The sequence below is a fragment of the Caloenas nicobarica genome, chromosome Z, assembly GCF_036013445.1.
Source record: "Caloenas nicobarica isolate bCalNic1 chromosome Z, bCalNic1.hap1, whole genome shotgun sequence".
Classification (NCBI taxonomy): Eukaryota; Metazoa; Chordata; class Aves; order Columbiformes; family Columbidae; genus Caloenas; species Caloenas nicobarica.
Window position 1 is genome coordinate 92511942 of NC_088284.1, and position 17194 is coordinate 92529135.

Sequence of the window (17194 nt, forward strand, 5' to 3'; positions counted from 1 at the left end):
TACCCACATCATCTCCATATACATTCTCAGAAGTATGGAGCAGAGCACTTTAATTTTGATTGCTCGTAATTCTTCCTATTTTTTCCTTGATTGATCTCATTTGCTTTCACTAAGTTCTGTTACTATAGTTTCAAAAAAGCCCTTTTCAGAAATTGTCATCTTCCCTTCATCATAAATTTAGCCTTGAAAACAAAGGATGCAAAACGTAAACATCTTAATGTAAAATGTAAACATCTTGTTCAGAAACAGTTCAAAATTGTGCAATTATAGCATGCGAGGCAGCAATAATAAAGAGTAGGTGGAGAGAGAGAGCATGTTATTTTTATGACAGATATTTTTGCACTAGTCATTCAAAAATGCAAAAATAATCTGAAAAAGGAATTTCAGAGAACTCATGGGTGTGGCAGATTGTGTCCAGTGATGGTCTTAGTGAATTCGAGGATAGGAACAAATCTTAAATTCTGTAGTTTTTTTACAGGTAAGTCAGAGTACTCATGTATAGGTTTGCTATTCAGACATCTGGACTGCTATCTGAGAACTCCGCTCTCTGACCAATACTTGGAATCCACTTATACATTTATTAAATTTTACAGAATTGTGTAGAAAAATTTGTGATTGATGTTGGGCTTGGTGGGACTACGCCGAAGCTGTTTATTGCGTAAGGGTTTCAAGGACCCATCTCCAGGAATACGCTTTGTATATACACTACTGCTTAAAGTCTTGAAATGTGAGAGACTTTGACTGTGGTTTGCAGATAGGAAAAAAAGGCGTAATTATCAGTAAAAGTTACGTAGTTCATATGATCGTTCAGTTGTTTTCTACCTTTTGGTGTCTTTTAGATCAGGACATTTCCATTTTTGGCATTTAGGTTGAAAGAAATGGAGGGAATGAAGCATGTTACCACCTAAGTAAGCCTTTATGGGAAAAGGAGTGGTTTGAAATCACCTCTACAGAGTGCTAGAGTAGAAGGTTTCACTTACAAATGCTTTTTAGGTGTGGATTATATTTCCTTGAAGTGCTCTGATCTTAAAAACAACCTCTTTGTAAAGTTCTTACAGAAACTAGCCCTTTTTCCCTGTACACATGAAATGTTTTGTATGTACGTGGATAGTTATGTTTTCATACATTTCATGTGCAATGTGAATTATTTCTGGTTGCTATGGGAACTATACCTTAACTGGACTTTGTATTAATGTAATTTTTGCCTTTTAATTTCCTTGGTTTTGAAAGAGAGAAAACCGAAATACTTTTGTCACCCTCATGCACATATCTGACTAAATAGGTTTAGTGAAGTAAATACAAATGCACCTGATAGAGCATGAAAATTTCTGATGAAGGATTCATAAATAGATTTTAACCATTTGATTGTTAACAGTGTAGTGGAAATGTTTTTTTGTAAATACTATGGGCTCTCTGGTCTGTCATTCACAACTGAATACGGCAGCCTACGTTCTGTGTATCTATTAGTTTCTTTTAATAGTTTCTTTTACTTTGCTACTTTTGCTTCACTGAAAAAGAGTTGGGTTGTTCTGTATCAAATATCTATTTGAGTGAGGTTTCCCCAGGCAGAAGTTAACCACCAACTTTAGTAGAAGCAGGATCCTATTCTAAAACATTTACTTGAGTTCAGTGGAGCTACTTAGGTGTACATTCATTCCAATTTGATTATGACATTTCTGGTTTGTACATAGATAAGTTGTTCTGCACATGCTAAAAATACATATATTTTCAAATTGTTTACAGAACTGTGTTTGAAGAACTTAAATGATTTATCGTCTTTTGATTTGATCAGGATGGATGAAGCAAATAATTTCAAACCAACAGGTAACAATTTTTTAAAATACACTAATTTTCAGAAGTGATGTCGAGATAGTAGTGAACTACAAAGAGTAGTTGTGACCCCTTAGTAGGAGTACACAGATGTAGTAGAGAGTAGAAGCTGAGAGATTGACTAGAATATACGAACAAGTTTCTTTAACACATCATGGAAGTTCATTCTCTTAATGTTGAACCATGAATAGATCTTGTCTTGTTACTGGAAATTCTACTGCAGATTAGGAGAAAATTACAGAACATTATCTCAGGATAATTGGATGTGACATGGTACAATGAAGGACAGGTCTTATCAATACCTGCTCTCCTTTGCAATCCTCTAGTAGAGGTGTTCGGCTTCTCAGCAGCTACGGTTCACAGTCTGGTATATTAGCATGAATTCATCTCCATTGGAGAAAACTGTAACTGGCACGTGTTTCTTTCTGCCACTCTGTGATGGCATCAGTAATATCAATTGGACAGCTGGGGACAACAACATACTGGTTCAGTGGTGGTGAATCTCAGAGAGCCCTGTAATAAGGAAATTAATTCAATTTTGTGACTTTAAAAATGCTCTAAAAATACTTGGCATATTTATTTTTTAAGGTATATTCTTCTTTTACAGAGACTGGAAGATTAATGGCATGGTATTATATTGCATTTGATACAGTGAAACAATTTTTCACAATTAAGGGAACAGAGACTTTAAAGGAATTGGTAATTTAACTTTTTAAAGAAAATTTACATATGTTCAATTGATTTTAAACAGAGTCAAAGATAAGAAGCAGAAGTTTTTATTTCTTTTAAAGAACTCAGGCATTGTTTTAAAGAATACATCTGAATAAATTCCATATGGAGTATTTTTAAGGCTATGTACTCAGATCTTTTCGATGTCCAAATCTATCTCCCCTCACTAACCTTGCTTATGAAGATATGAAGCTGCTGAAGCTTTTCTGTTTATGTTTTGTGGTCGACTAGTTATTTTTTACTGCAAAAAACAGCTGCATGGACAGCAGATTTTACTCTTAAAGGAATGTTATTGTCTGTCTGTTTTAAGTAATTTTCCTCTGTCAGATGACAGGCTATTATTGCTACTGTTAAGTCACAAAAGACGTTTTGTTTTCATGCAAATACCATAGTGGAACAAACTGGCCATGAAAAACTGGAATGCCTGTTCTCCTATCTTTGTTACTGAACTATGTAGAAAGTAAAGTGAAATATGTAACAGATAGCAAAAACTATTTATATTTGCCTTGTATGTCATAAAGTGTTAGCAGTGTGGTTGATTTGGGATAATTTCAAGCAGAATAGTAATCTGAAAATGGAAAGAAAAATCTTCCCCTTTTGTTACATAATAGTCTTTATAGGAAGATGTAAGAAAGTCGGTATTAGAAAGAAATGATTGATGGTCTTTTCAGGGTCATAGTGTTGAGACAATTTTTTTCAAATCTTTTTTTTTTAATGTTGGAAGAAGTGGTAGAAAACATGGCAAAGCAAATTAAAAGTTAAATTGTTGCAGATCACCATGATCTCCAATTGCACAGAATTTCTGGATGTCAAGTTAAGAACAAATGAAAAGAAAATACTGAACACTTTGAATAAAGACAAGGACAAAATAACTATCAGGTAGAAAAAATACATTGAAAAAGGAAAGTATCTCTTTATCAATAAATAAAATGAATAGCAGAAAATATGTATATTTTCATGTGTAGGTTTCCAATGGAGGGGAAGATAAAAACAAGAGAAATGAAAATAAACTGGTAAATATTATATTGTGTTGTTACTTTTTATTGAAAAACTTTCATTTTATGGCTGTTGAAGTCCCTCCTAAAATTTCTGTCATTTTATAGAGAACCAGGTCTTGCATGTCATTGTTTCTATTCTGAATTTTCCAGTAAAAACTTCTATGTTGTTACACTTTGCTTATAGTGTGACTTATATACCAAATTTTTTTTCCAGTCTTATTCAGGCTCAGCTAGGATGCATTCCTATTCAAGACTTTACTTTGACACAAGATACTGGCAGAATATTTAGAAATGGCTTAAGAGTTACTAGATGTATGGTAAAATTTAATCCTTTTTTGGTACATATAATAACAAACCATGTTTTCTTCGATTAATACAAGTCAATGTTATTTTTACAGGGTTATCTGACTTTCTGGCATCATGTAAGAACAACTTTTCTGCTTTATTAAACTCTTTGATTTTAGCAAAGTGTTTCAGGTGCAAACTTTGGGAAAATTCACTTCACGTGTCTAAACAATTGGAAAAAATTGGTAGGTACTAGTCAGAATTTATAAAAGTGTAATCTGATAGAGAATCAAAACTCATAATTAGCCTGCTAATTTCTGGGGTGTCTGCTTACTCAATTAAATGAATCTCCTAATTATTCATTTCCCACAATTGTGTAGCACAGTTGCCAGAATAGTCTGTCATGATAAAAGTAAATGTAATCGGTTTCATAATTTTCTTCAAGCTTTCAAAGTGATTCAGAGTTGTTGTTTTTTCTTAATGTTCATCTCAGTATCTTTGGCATATTCCACATTTGTGTGGTTGCTTATCTCTGACTAGGCTATGCCTTCCTTTCCAAACACTTGTCACTGTAGATCCTGTTACTTATGTGCATGAAAGCCCTTTAATTTGCATTGACATGGATAGGAATCATGAAATAGAAATAAATTTATTGTTCATGATGTTCTTACACAGGAGAATCACATGTTTCTAGTAATCTTCTTCCAGTCACTCTATCCTGTTACTGGATGAACTTCTGGCTGGAAGTACAGACTTGTCATAATTATTTGAAAAGAAGTTCAGAAATTTTGCAGCCCTGTGTATTACAAAAATGTAGTTATATTTGTATGAGGTAATACTATAGCTTTCTGCTCTCATGTCTGCTCTTATCATACCTTCATGCTTTCAGAAATCACTTCTCTGTATTTCTTGTTTCTTTAAAGACACTTCTGCTCTGTACAGAACAATATAGTACAGAGATCTGCAAGCTGGAGAACAGCTAAGCCAAAAGATCCATATGGTACAGTACGCTACAACCTTGCCAGCTCAGTGCAGAAGCTGTGTTGCTTCATTCATGTGAATTCAAAACAAGGGACAGGGCTTGTCAGCTTGTGTGCAGTGCAGCGTGGTGGGAACTCATTTCCACTACTGCATCTGTGCCAATGTCATCTGAGGTCATCTGAGAAGTCTGCCTCGTGTTCAGAATTTCTCCTATGCTGTCATTGCTCTTGGCAGCATATATTAAAAAGAGTTGCTAACTTTCAAAGTACCATTTGTTCCGCTCACAGGCTTCTTTTGAACCATCTGCTGACAGTTCACTCTCTTTTCCTCAATCAAATATTTAATTGATGCCTGTATTACGATGTCTGATTCTTGACTTCTGTCATGCTATGGCTACAAAGCCTGTTCTGTGTGTTTGTGAAATGAATTGTTTGAGCTCACAGAAATTTATTGATACCATGTAACATATTTGGAAATCCCTGATTTTTAAACTCTTAGTATGTTATTTTTTAATCTTAAAAAAACCTTAGTAGTCAGTATTTCTTTTATAAGAGTGACTGTCCTTTAACTGATATTTGGTCTTACTGAGACTGAGGATTCAATTGAATTCTTACTGCACTTCTAGAACTACCTTAATTTGTTACTTTTGTCCAATAATGATGCTCCCTCTCGTTGCTGTATCATATGCTTGATTTCTGTTTGCTTGTTCTGACAGATAGGATAAAGATCAGTTGCTGTACAGGATTTTATCACCTTTACTACTTGTTCAGTTTCATTTCTACCTGTTTTTTTTTTTCTTGCTCAGAAATAGCTGAAGACAGAGAGTCTTATTTATATCTCGTATTTTCTTGACTGGTAGAAACCCTTCTGCCATTTTAGGAATTACGACAAAAGAACTAGTCTTCAGGTTCACTTATAAAGAAATAAGGCAACAGCTCTAACTGAAGCAGCTGTAGAAGTAATAAGTGAGAGTCTTCAGACTCTTTGCAGAGCTTCTGCAAAGGAGAGGGGAGATGGTAGAAGATGCTTTCCCTAAGTGAGACCCAAAAGTTGTTCAAATGTACATAAAAGGACAAAAAGTCTTCTGTTTATCTAAATCATTGAAGTCTTGGGTTGAAGCGAGTCTTTTCTTATAAGATTGCTGTAATATCTGCCAAGAAGCAACCTCAAGTCTCATGTGAGGTTTCCTACTTAATTTTCAGATCTCTTCTACTGTTTCTACAGACTTAGGTATGAAGAATCCACATAGTCATTCTAAGCATTTGGTACTATCTTTTATCTTAAATTATTGCTGTTATTGTAGTAGGCTATAGGTCCAGGTAAGGGAAATGCCTTCTCATATGCTGTGATGACTCTAAATCTCACTGGAAGTTTGAAAGAACAGGGAATCATAAAGAGGAATAACATTGTATGTGGAATTCTCTGCCAGTCTGCTTTTGTGGCAGATATGCCATGGGAATTTTTGTTGTAAATGTGCAAGGACTCCTAGAAGATTATAATAAGATTTTTTTTGGAGTGAATTTTATTGTTAGCTTGCTCGAAACCGTTGAAATCTTTATGATTTTAACATAGTTAAATAATTCCTTGGATAAGGAAAATATTCTGAGACAAAGAATGCTGTGACATGCTTTTTTTCATTATATATAGGGAGAACGTGTTTCTTGACTCTTGTAGAAAGTGATCTGAAGTCTGTTTTACTCTAGAAAATGTAACTAAAAATTGTCAGTATTAAAATACTGAATATTTTCATGTTTGATTTGTATTGCATTTCTTTTCCTCTCTACTAATGGATAAGTGAAATTAAATAATACTAAAATTTTGAATCAACTGAAAAGAAATCTAGTGATTTGTTGGGTGAAAAGCTGGGAAAACATACTATAAAATGATTTCTGCTTTGGTTTTACCTGCTATAATGCAGTTGTTGAGAATAATTTGAGATTAGTTGTTGTCATCTAACAGCATCAAACTTAAATTTTTCACAGGTGTATCACTGTCAAACGCTATGGTAAATGCTGGGCTGACATCATTTCAAAAAATAGAAGACACAAATCCAAGGGAACTTGAATTGGTAATTTATTATTTTGTACACAGATAAGTATGATAAGGAAAATATTGAGTGTTAATACTGTTACCAGTGAAAGTGTTATGGTTAATATATATCTGCTATATGAATGTCAACAAAATTGAGTGTTTTAAGTGGTTTATTCATTTATACCAGTGAATTTTTAAAAAATGTGGCTACGGCTGTTTTTCCTTGAAAATCTGTATGATGTTTTGTTCTAGCAAATGTAATGTGGATGTAGAATTCCATCATCAACATAGTTTGAAACAAAGCACAATATGCATTTCCCTTTTGGTAGTGTTAGAAAACATAAAAGGGAATATATATTTACAGTTTCTCTTAATATATGTTAACGATGAGAATCCTGAATTTCCTTTATTGCTAGTTTTAGTTAAAGATAGTAATAGAACAAAATTTTTCTGAGTAATCTATAAAGCACTTCTTATTTTTGGAAAGTTTAGATTTTATCCCAGGACAAGTTCTTTAGCTCTTGGCTTCTTTTCTGAGGAAACTGTTTTTCCAGCGTTCTGGAAGATACAACAGATTTCTAAAGGAAATCAATCTTGGGTTCTTCTGTTTTGGCTATAGGAATTTTAATTCTATTTTCTGCCCCCTTTTGCAGTTTTCCTGTCGTTTGTTTTGTTTTGACTAAAGCTAGGGCAAGATAGAAGGGTCATCTCGTATAAAACCTGAGTAGTCAGGTTTTGAAGTGATTGGCTAGTTCATTGGCTCTTCACCTGAACAGAAGTGATAGCAACATGAAAAAGTATTGGAACTTTCTTTTGGTTATGTTGCTATTCTGGGCATCACTGAAAGTAGATAACAAGGAGTGATAAGGGCTTTTGTTGATAGCATAGTTACTCTGGTGACTTTGATTCCTTGGAGTTACATTTTTGTTGGCATCTCTCATCAGCTGAATGTATCAGAAATGAAATTAAATCTTTGCAGATTTTAAACAGACATCCTCCTTTTGGAAACCAGATAAAAGAATCTGTTTTGCACCTTCCAAAATATGAACTTGACATTGAACAGGTAAATACTTTTTTTTTTATTTTATGTTTGTATGCTGATATTATTAAACGAAAGAGCAAATGCTGACTTAAAGAAATTTTGAGCTTTCACTGGTAGAAGATGACACAATATCGTGGCCTTCTCCCATCTCAACATGTATAGTCAAACTCTTAAACATCGAAGGAGAGCCCTGGAATGGACATTCCCTATAATACATTGGCCTCTCTCTCTCATTAATAGTATTTTATGTTACAGATGCAAACCGGCACATTCCAGCATTATATGGGAGTCTGAGACGTCTCTTCTATCTTGAATATAAACAAACCCTAGAGAAAGAAAAACATACATATAAAACTTACTGAAGAAGCATTAACTCGTTTATTTTCTACATCACACTTACGAAAACAGAGAACCAGTAAATTATTACATTAACCTAGCTGGTGCCCTTTCAAAGGCAGGGTGCAATCCCATGTGCAATCAAGAGCTTTGAGGTTCTGACAGCATTTTGTCTTTAAACAGGTCACATAGCCACTCTACCTTTCTGAAATGCAAAATTTGAAAAATAGCCTTAAAGTGTCTCCTGAAGTTGGTACAAATGAAGACACCTTTGAAGTAAAAACTCAATAAATGTGTGAAAATGTTGTTATAATTATCAGTTCTATTTTAGTTTTTCATTTGACATAATACCAGACGTGTATTGCTAAAGTTATTCTCTGAATAAAGGTTTAACAATTATAAATATCTTATAGAGGAATGTTGGGATACTAAAATATACCTAGTTTTCTTCTTGAGTCTGTTTGCATTGAACAGAGGAGAATTTTTCAAGGGCTTAATGTAGACTGTCTTTTATTCTCAATACTTAATCAAATATAGGATATTCAGCTATGGGCAAGTTCGTACGGTATAATAGTGTATCAGAATAGCAAATAAAAATTGTACCACAAATTGAAATTGCTTGAATCAAGCTTGTACCAACAGTTAAAAATTTATGGAAGGACATATATTTTAATTTGCATATTTTAGCAGCTATGTCTTCTTCTATATCATTTTTTCCTAGCTTCCAAAATACAGTGATACATTGGCTGAAATCTTAGTAACCATCAAATTAACAAACTATGAGCAGCTACTGACAAAGAGAACAGCGACAGACTTTCACTATGTTACATTGGTCATAGGAGATGCTGACAACCAAGTCATTTTTAATCAGAAAATTATGTATGTATGATCAGTTTTTTGCCTCACATCTTTTAAGGGTGTTGGCTTTTAATCCTTTTTGTAACTTGCAGTTTTTGCAGTACTTTCTACTGATACCAGATGGTTCAAAGTTTTTCTTTATCCTACAGCATTTTCCAGTCATTGTTGTCATTTAAAATGCTGCACAAGATTCAAAAACCCCCAAAACATGCCAGTGTGCTTGTCAGTATGGAGAGCATGTGTAAACACTGATGTCATATTATGGAAGTCATAACAATTTCCACATAAATATAAAACAAGTAAAATACCTATTAAAAAGAGACATTCTCAAGTTGTTACTTTTATTAGCTAGATTTCTGTAATTATGTCATACTGTCAAAATGTTTCTTCACTCAAGAGATGCAATTAAATTCTCCAGCTAGCTAAGATATGCTTGGAGCAAATGGGAAAAGAGAAACATTTTTTTTCCAACTGCATGACCTTCATGTGCATTCTGGCCGAAGTCTGGCACTTTTGGCAGAACTGAAACTGATCTGCAGGATCCTGGCTCTCTTATGGCCATGAATCATATATTGTTGGAAGGTTATTCTTAGGCCACTTACCAAGCAAAAGCCAATAGTTAAGACCAAATAAAGGCTCTTTGACTTGGTTACAAATGCCATAGTATAGAGTCTTGTTTTCATTGTCCATGTCTAACAAAACTTCACTGATACACTACAGGGATTCTGTTCTGCTGAAAACTGGAAATTGGATGAAGAAAATTGAAGTGAAAAGAGCTCACAAATCAGAGGACATTAGTATAAACTTAATCAGTTCTGATTATGGTAGGTTTATTGGTGTGCTTTTAATTCAAAAACAAGTGCATAAGAATTTTGAACAAATTAATAAAACACTTTGTATCAAACCGAAAAAAAAATTAACTGATCTAGGAAACAAAATTCTATTCCATGTTTTTTTTACTGGGTTGAGTATTATCTAATAGTCCTAATTACATATCTATTTGTTTCATTTACTGTAATAGCATATTAATGAACTGGGAAACACCAAAACTGCTGCTAGAAAATATTATTTTGCTTTGCTGATACAGATTATGATTCTGTTTTGCCCTTCATCTTCAAGTTGAATTAACTTTAAGTAAGGGTAACCTATCAGCTTGGTAGGTTATTTATGCTGGGATGAGCTGTCTTTGTGAATGGTTAGGTTTCGCATTGTGATTAAAAAAGTATTAGATATGGATTAATCTCCACTTCAGTAGCAAGAAATCTCTACGGTGGAAAATGTTGTGCCTTAACATGTGTAGATTTAAACATTGGTCCCCTCAGTGTCAATTTCCATAGAATTGGAACTATCATAGCTGATGAGGAGAGACAGTGACGACCTTGAAACAGAACTTTGAAATACAATTTAAAAACAGACTGGTTGTATTAAATAAATTCTGTCATCGTGCCCCACCTGTAAGCAAGATTGCTGTGTGCTAGATTAACTGAAGTATATTTGGTGCTTCCGTGGTAAACATTGAATGTTGAGACTGTCAAGCCTGGAATAGTCTATATTCCTATTGCTAAACCTGTGGCTCAGGAAAATTGAGGGTTTTCTAACCAGAGATGAAGAAAAAAATGTCCCTCTATTCCTACTTGGCTATCTACATGTTGTACTGAGCTCAGTAACAGTTAATTTCTCTCAAATTGGTAACAGTGGAGTTGGACCAAAAGCAGGTGTTCCTTGTCTCTACTTATTTTAAAGTCTGCTTCTGTTTCACACTTGAAGGAAATATCTTTTTTTTTTTAAAGCCTGTCTGGTTTACCAGCAATATTTGCCTAATAGAAGACAAAACTACTCTTTTTAGGAATGTTGTCTCCCATAAATTAGTATGAAACTTGGTTTAATTAGAAGTAGAACCATTATTAGCACTCAGCTTCAAAAGTGCTATCAACATACTCATTTTATGCCTTTGCCAGTAGAGAGTTGCTGATACTCCTGTAACACAGCCTGTAGTACACTTTTAAAGTTAAAATTGTGTTGGCAGTGCAAAGCCGTAGAAAGGTGTAGTTTTAAAAGAACACAGAAAAATTCTGTTAAAGGGACTAATTTTGCTACTCATCTAGTAACCATGTCTTTAATTCTGAAATTGTTTGGGTTTTTTAATCTGAATCATAAAGAATCCATTCATGTAGTAGTGTGCTTTTAATGGTACGTTATTTTAGCAAATGTCCATGGTCTTTTAATAACGTTTATACTTTCTTAAACTCTTTAGAAAACTGAAAGTAATCAGTAGTTTAGAAACAGTTTATAGCAATTTTAAATATTTTTGTCTTTTTTTTTCAAAGTTGGCTTTGATATACAGCAAGTATATACAGCCTTTTACTTAACACCAAAAACAGCGGGAAGTAAAGAGGTTAGAAATCAAAAACTGAAAGCTGAGTCTTCACTTGATGTGTGTTGTGGCTCACCGCAAAGTCTGTCAGCAGCAAAAGTAGATACAGGTAAACAGATCACAACATCTGGCTAATACCAAAGTCAACAGAAAATCGAATTTTCCTTTCAGTAGAGAGCTAGATCTTAATTTATCCATACTGTTTCTTTCTCAAGTATAATAAAAATACAATGCTACTGCTTCTGCTCGTCAAGTACTACAGTGCCATTCTTTGATGAATTTGAAAGTAAGAAAAATCATGGGTGTTTGGTATCTAATACTACTGTTAGAATTTGGGAATGTGGTAGTGCCTCTGTTTTTCAATAGCACTGATTTATTTCCAATTACATTGTTTGAGCAGCCCAAAGTTTGCTTGAAGGCAACAAAACTCTAGTGACCCAGATTACTTTCAGCCCATCCTTCACTGCATGAAATACTCACTCAACAGTACATATGAAATTAAAAAATTATCATTTCTGTATTATATTTATCTAGGAGGCAGATCTAAACAAGAGATTATTTACAAGAAATATGGAAACAGAGAATGCAGCCATCGCTGTAAAAATAAAGATGCATGTGGACATGACTGCTGTGAGTTTTCTTAAATCTACTATTTCTGTTACATCCAGACAAATATAATGTAGAATGGCTTCACTTACACCAATAGCTATGTTAACAGAAGCAATGTAAGCAAGAGAGGCTTGAGTTGTTGCTATGAGGCAGTCATAAAATCAGTAATAAAAAGATTTGTTAGTAACACTTGTATAGGCACTAAATGATTAATAATATTTTTCAGAACGTCTAGCATGTGATTCAAGAGTGATGTTAAGCCTATTAGATTTTATATAAATATTGGTATGTTACATCTTTTAGGATCTTTTAATAGAAGATACTAAGCTTAGTGGCAAAGTTTCCATTGATCTGGAAAGAATTAGGTTTTATCTCAACTAATCTGAAAATTACTTTTATTCCTTTTTTTCAGGTAAAACTGGAGTACCTCCAAAGTCTGAAATGAACGGAGATTCAAAGGTTTCTTTGTACCTAGCTGATTTAAGGAGCAGGAACTCAATTTCATCTGTACCCCCAGTAAAACGGTTAAAGGTTCATTAGAATACAGTCTGCCATTGAACAGATTTATTTTAATCTGTTATGTAGTTGTATCTATTGTTTGCAGAGATAATCTTATAACTAGATATGGGAATGCAAAAAGCTAAGAAGTACAAGGGTACCAAAGGTCCAGGAATCTTTGAGAGGTTCTGCTGCTGTTAGGAATGCTTCCAGTGATGCACTTCTGTGCATGTACTCTCTGTTCTTACTTTTATAGTGTTTGGTGAGTGAGGTACAGAGACATCATTGGAAGGTAATGTAGTGCAACTTGGTTTTGGCAAAATATGACCTGAATGGAAAACAAGTAGTGGTATTTATCAGAGTAATGCTACTAAGAGATCTTTCTGCATTGACAGGTAGATCCACTAGTTTATAAGAAAACCAACCATGTTAGTTTTTAACCTCTGAAAGATTTCATGGCTTACACTTTATCCCTTTGAATGTGGTACTAAACTAGTTCTTTCTGCAGCAAGAATGGCATTTGAGATATTGGAGTGGTTTATTTCCTCTTTGCAGTTTTGTTTGCTTGTTTGTTTGCAGTAGAGAATGATTTACCCTACAGGTAATGAAAGTGATAAACAGTCTGACTTTGCTGGGGTACTTGGATAACTCCACTAGAAGCATGTAATTCAAACCTTTTTAACTGATTATGTTAGATAACCAGACATCAGAAAGATTTTATATATTATCTTTAAAAGTATGCTAACTCAATACAGTATTAATGATGTCATTAAGAATGTTAAAAAACAATGGGGTTTAATATGTTTATGTCTTATTAGTTACAATAATCTGCTTTCTTTAGATGCAGATGTTAAATCAAGCTCCAAATGTGGATCTCAAACAATTTGGTTTTACTCCTAAACCTTCATTGCCGGCATTGCCAAGGTACTGATTAATATAAGTAACGAAAAATAAATCTGTCTTATTTTAGGTGGTATGATACATTGTAACAACTAAAACCCATTTTCTTAATGAAATTATTTTGCAACTTTCTGCTGCTGTTTTACTGACATGTCACTGTTTTTGTTTGTTTGTGGGGGTTTTTTTTTTGTTTTTTAATAGGTCTAGCAATAAACAGTTGTCTTCATCACCTTCAGTGGACCAGGTAGATAATGTTAATAGCTTAGGAGTATCTCAGAAACAACTGCAATCTTGGAATTATGGAAAGAGTAGTAAGTTATTGCTAATGTTTGAAATTATTATTTTCACTGTTTTGACTTGAATGTACTGGTAAACTCAGACTTGCTGAAATCACTACAGCAAGCAGTATAGCATTATAGAACACTGAAAGTATAGGGAAATATAGTGGCCTTAATTGGCTTTCTTTCTGGTGACAGTAACAATTTCTAATGTTGATCTAAGCATCCAAATGTACTTTTAAATAAAACAGTAATGACTAAATCAAACATATGAGGCTCCAAATCTATAAGTACTTCTTTAAAGGTGTGACTGTAATGTATTTCCACTGAAGCCACTTGTAATAAAAATGGCATTTTACCCCTATATCTATATATTTTATTCTTTTCCCTTTCTGCTGGAATAAGTTAGTGAAATATGAGCTTTTGTTTGGTAGTTGACAGAAGTGACCATTTCAACAGATCAAACAACTGGTCGTAAAACATAGAACAGTTTATGTTGTACTTGTCCATTACAAATGTATTACAGCTTTCTCTTGGAAACATTCAGTATTAGTGAATGAGAAGAGCCAACAGACAATGGCATTAAAAAAAAAAAAAGTTTAAAATCTTTACTTCATAACTCAACTGATACAGATAAAAGCAGATATTCTTTTTTCAGGTGCGTTGAATGTGGACTTTGAACTGAGAGATGATGTTTGGGATGATATTGATGATGAGAAATTAGTATTTGCTAGCAACTTTGCCAATAGAGAATTAGGTAAGGTTATTTTAACAAAATTATTTTTTTCCTGCTTACAAATAGTTTCACAGGCTGTTATTTGAGAACAATTTTTCGTTCTACCTGAAATTTTTTGGTTAATTGGGTTGACCACCGGGTTTCTTACTCTACCTCGAATGTCTCCTATATTAGGACAAACCTAATACAGAAGGGAGGGTTGAGAAAGTCATAATTAAAATTTTTTTGGTTGGCCTGCAACTGCGTATTTGTTAATTTATCTGACTGCTTGCCTCTGCTTATCTTTACATTAGCCCAAAACCCACAGAAGGAATATTTCAAGTGTTAAGATGTTTGGATAATTTTCAAATTATTATTTATCATATTATGTAAAATGTTTACAAGGGGTTTTGGCTGTTTTGTGACTCAGTTTTTAAAACTTTCATTCTTCTATGAAACATGGAAATATCTGCTTTCAAATTCCAGATGAGCGTGAACCACTTTGCCAATATCCAAGCGGCAAAGCCACAAATGACATTTCAATAGAGTAAGCATTATATAATTTATTACAATTTTATTCAGTTAAAAATATTGTCTGTATTTCACATGTATTTGTATGATTAAATGTATAGAAGGTTGTTCAGTTATAAAAGTGAGTGAAATGTCAACTTACAAACTGTATGAATTGTTGAATGATTTGAATTTTTAAAAATGTAAGTATGGAGGGAAATAAATAGAAAATCCTGAACTGAGAAGTAAATAATTTTGCACTTCTGTAAATATACTTAAGTTATTCAACTTGATATTTTCAGCTTATGCACATTACAAGATGAGACCAATATTCAGAACTCAGTCGTTTCTGTGATTAATAGCACATCAAAAGTGAATTTATCTGTACAGAGTGGAAATGCAGATATGGTGAGTAAAAATATTTTGATAACAGAATTTCCTGTAATTAGAGAATTTCTTGTGTAAATATATTTATGATATCTGACATATGAATTAGTTTGGACATACTGAATTTCTGAACCTTACTGTGTTGTCCAAATACACATGCATCCTGTGTTAGGTGATATTCGTGATACAAAGAACTAGGACTTGAATTTACTTTATATAGCAGACTTCAAAAATATTTACTCAATTTGATTGCTATTCTGCAAGTCATCCAGTGTGTAATTATATTTATCATTTTCTTGGTCCTTGTCAAATACCATAATAACAGTATAAATATCTGTACTACATACTACAACAATCTGGCAGTTCCTCTCTTGGTTAGTTATTTTAATCATATACAATTTTTAACATTTACATTGCAGTTCAGTTTTCAAGAAAAAACCCACTCAAATCTTTCACAAGAGCTAAAAACTGTACAGTGTTCTTCGATCTCAAAAATAATCTCAGACTCTTCTAAATTTACTAGGAAAGATGATTTTTTTATTTTCACAAAGGAACATGAAAAAGAAGTGGATCCCAGGTAATAAAAGGTTATGTATGTTTTTCTGTTGCCTCAGTGTTCCAGTGCTTACTTCTTCATGGAACACAGATGTTTAGGCGATGTGTTAATTTATAACATTCATTTTTAAAAGATTAATTTTAGTTTTAACAATAATGGTAGCAATTAACTTTTCTTGGAAAGAAAAATTTACTTTAAAATTATGTTGCTTGTAGTGGTATCTCTTGACTAAACTTTGTATAATGTTCCTGATTTCATAGGTTTTGATCTACCTAATTTAATTTTTTTGTTTACTTAATCTTCCTTAGATATCTTCTTGATGATGAAATCAGTGATGTCAAGCCCTTTCTTGGAATATTTGATGGCCTTTTGTAAAATATATAACAAAATATATTGTAAGTGCTGGGGAAAAAAAGTTACAGTTGTTTTTACAGAGTGAAGCCTTCAAATTCAGTTAAGAGAATTTGATTTCTGTTGTATACCTATTTACCAATAGCTGGATTGCCGCATGGAGTAGATAATAACAAAACTGATGTCTGATTTGTGGAATTCTAGGTATATTATCTTATTTTGAAAAGTATTTAAGTATTTGTCCTTGTGTTTTCAGGATTACAAAGAAAAATATTGGAATATGTCAAAGGAGAATAGTTCTCAATCTGAAGGTACTTTTATAGAAAAAGTAAAAATCACATAAGGGAAAGCAAGTTGTTTATTATGTGCCCTGCTCACAAGGACTCTTTAAATGAATGAAAGATTCTTTCTTCAGAAATTTCTCAGTGATCGTTTGATTTTGTCTTTCAGTTTCTGTAATGCTGAATTTTTCATAGCAATGGTTCTGTAAAATAATTAGATTTACAAGTAAAAGCAATAGAATGGTAAGTTATTTTAGACTATATTCCTTTTGACAGTGCTATCAACTCGTTAATTAAAAAATGCAACTTCCTTCAAACAAATGTGTTTCCAGACTCAGCAAACCAGTTGTGAAATGTCTATAAGCAATGTTCTAAAGTTGTGCTTGACTGTTCACTTTGACACCCGAGGTCATAAAATGGACATTTATGCATCATAGTACAAATCTAGGCAACCAAGCATTGGATTTGGGTATCTTCTTGTAGCTCTAGTGTTTGAACAGTAGACCATGGAAGTTCAATAGTTAGAAAAATACATGATATTGCCTAAAATACAAGAGAATGTTAATTTTCACTGTTAATTATTCAAAATGTGTGTAATTAAAATGTTAAAATTGCCCATGGAATCTCAGTTGTCTGTTCTTGCAA

At 33.2% G+C, this 17194-nt stretch overlaps 1 protein-coding gene across 1 annotated transcript in view; it reads left to right on the forward strand.

The window, feature by feature from the left end:
• Window positions 1-16292, forward strand: part of HFM1 (helicase for meiosis 1) — a 35324-nt gene extending 19032 nt beyond the window's left edge. The window contains exons 19-38 of the mRNA XM_065656913.1: window positions 1744-1824; window positions 2438-2529; window positions 3332-3438; window positions 3525-3572; window positions 3772-3869; window positions 3956-4087; window positions 6806-6891; window positions 7834-7917; window positions 8954-9111; window positions 9811-9914; window positions 11418-11573; window positions 11999-12094; window positions 12486-12604; window positions 13413-13495; window positions 13673-13782; window positions 14408-14506; window positions 14951-15011; window positions 15277-15382; window positions 15781-15938; window positions 16226-16292. Coding sequence (XP_065512985.1) covers window positions 1744-1824; window positions 2438-2529; window positions 3332-3438; window positions 3525-3572; window positions 3772-3869; window positions 3956-4087; window positions 6806-6891; window positions 7834-7917; window positions 8954-9111; window positions 9811-9914; window positions 11418-11573; window positions 11999-12094; window positions 12486-12604; window positions 13413-13495; window positions 13673-13782; window positions 14408-14506; window positions 14951-15011; window positions 15277-15382; window positions 15781-15938; window positions 16226-16292 — 2045 coding nt within the window. The remainder of the gene's footprint in view (window positions 1-1743; window positions 1825-2437; window positions 2530-3331; window positions 3439-3524; window positions 3573-3771; window positions 3870-3955; window positions 4088-6805; window positions 6892-7833; window positions 7918-8953; window positions 9112-9810; window positions 9915-11417; window positions 11574-11998; window positions 12095-12485; window positions 12605-13412; window positions 13496-13672; window positions 13783-14407; window positions 14507-14950; window positions 15012-15276; window positions 15383-15780; window positions 15939-16225) is intronic.
• The last annotated feature ends 902 nt before the right edge of the window (window positions 16293-17194 follow it).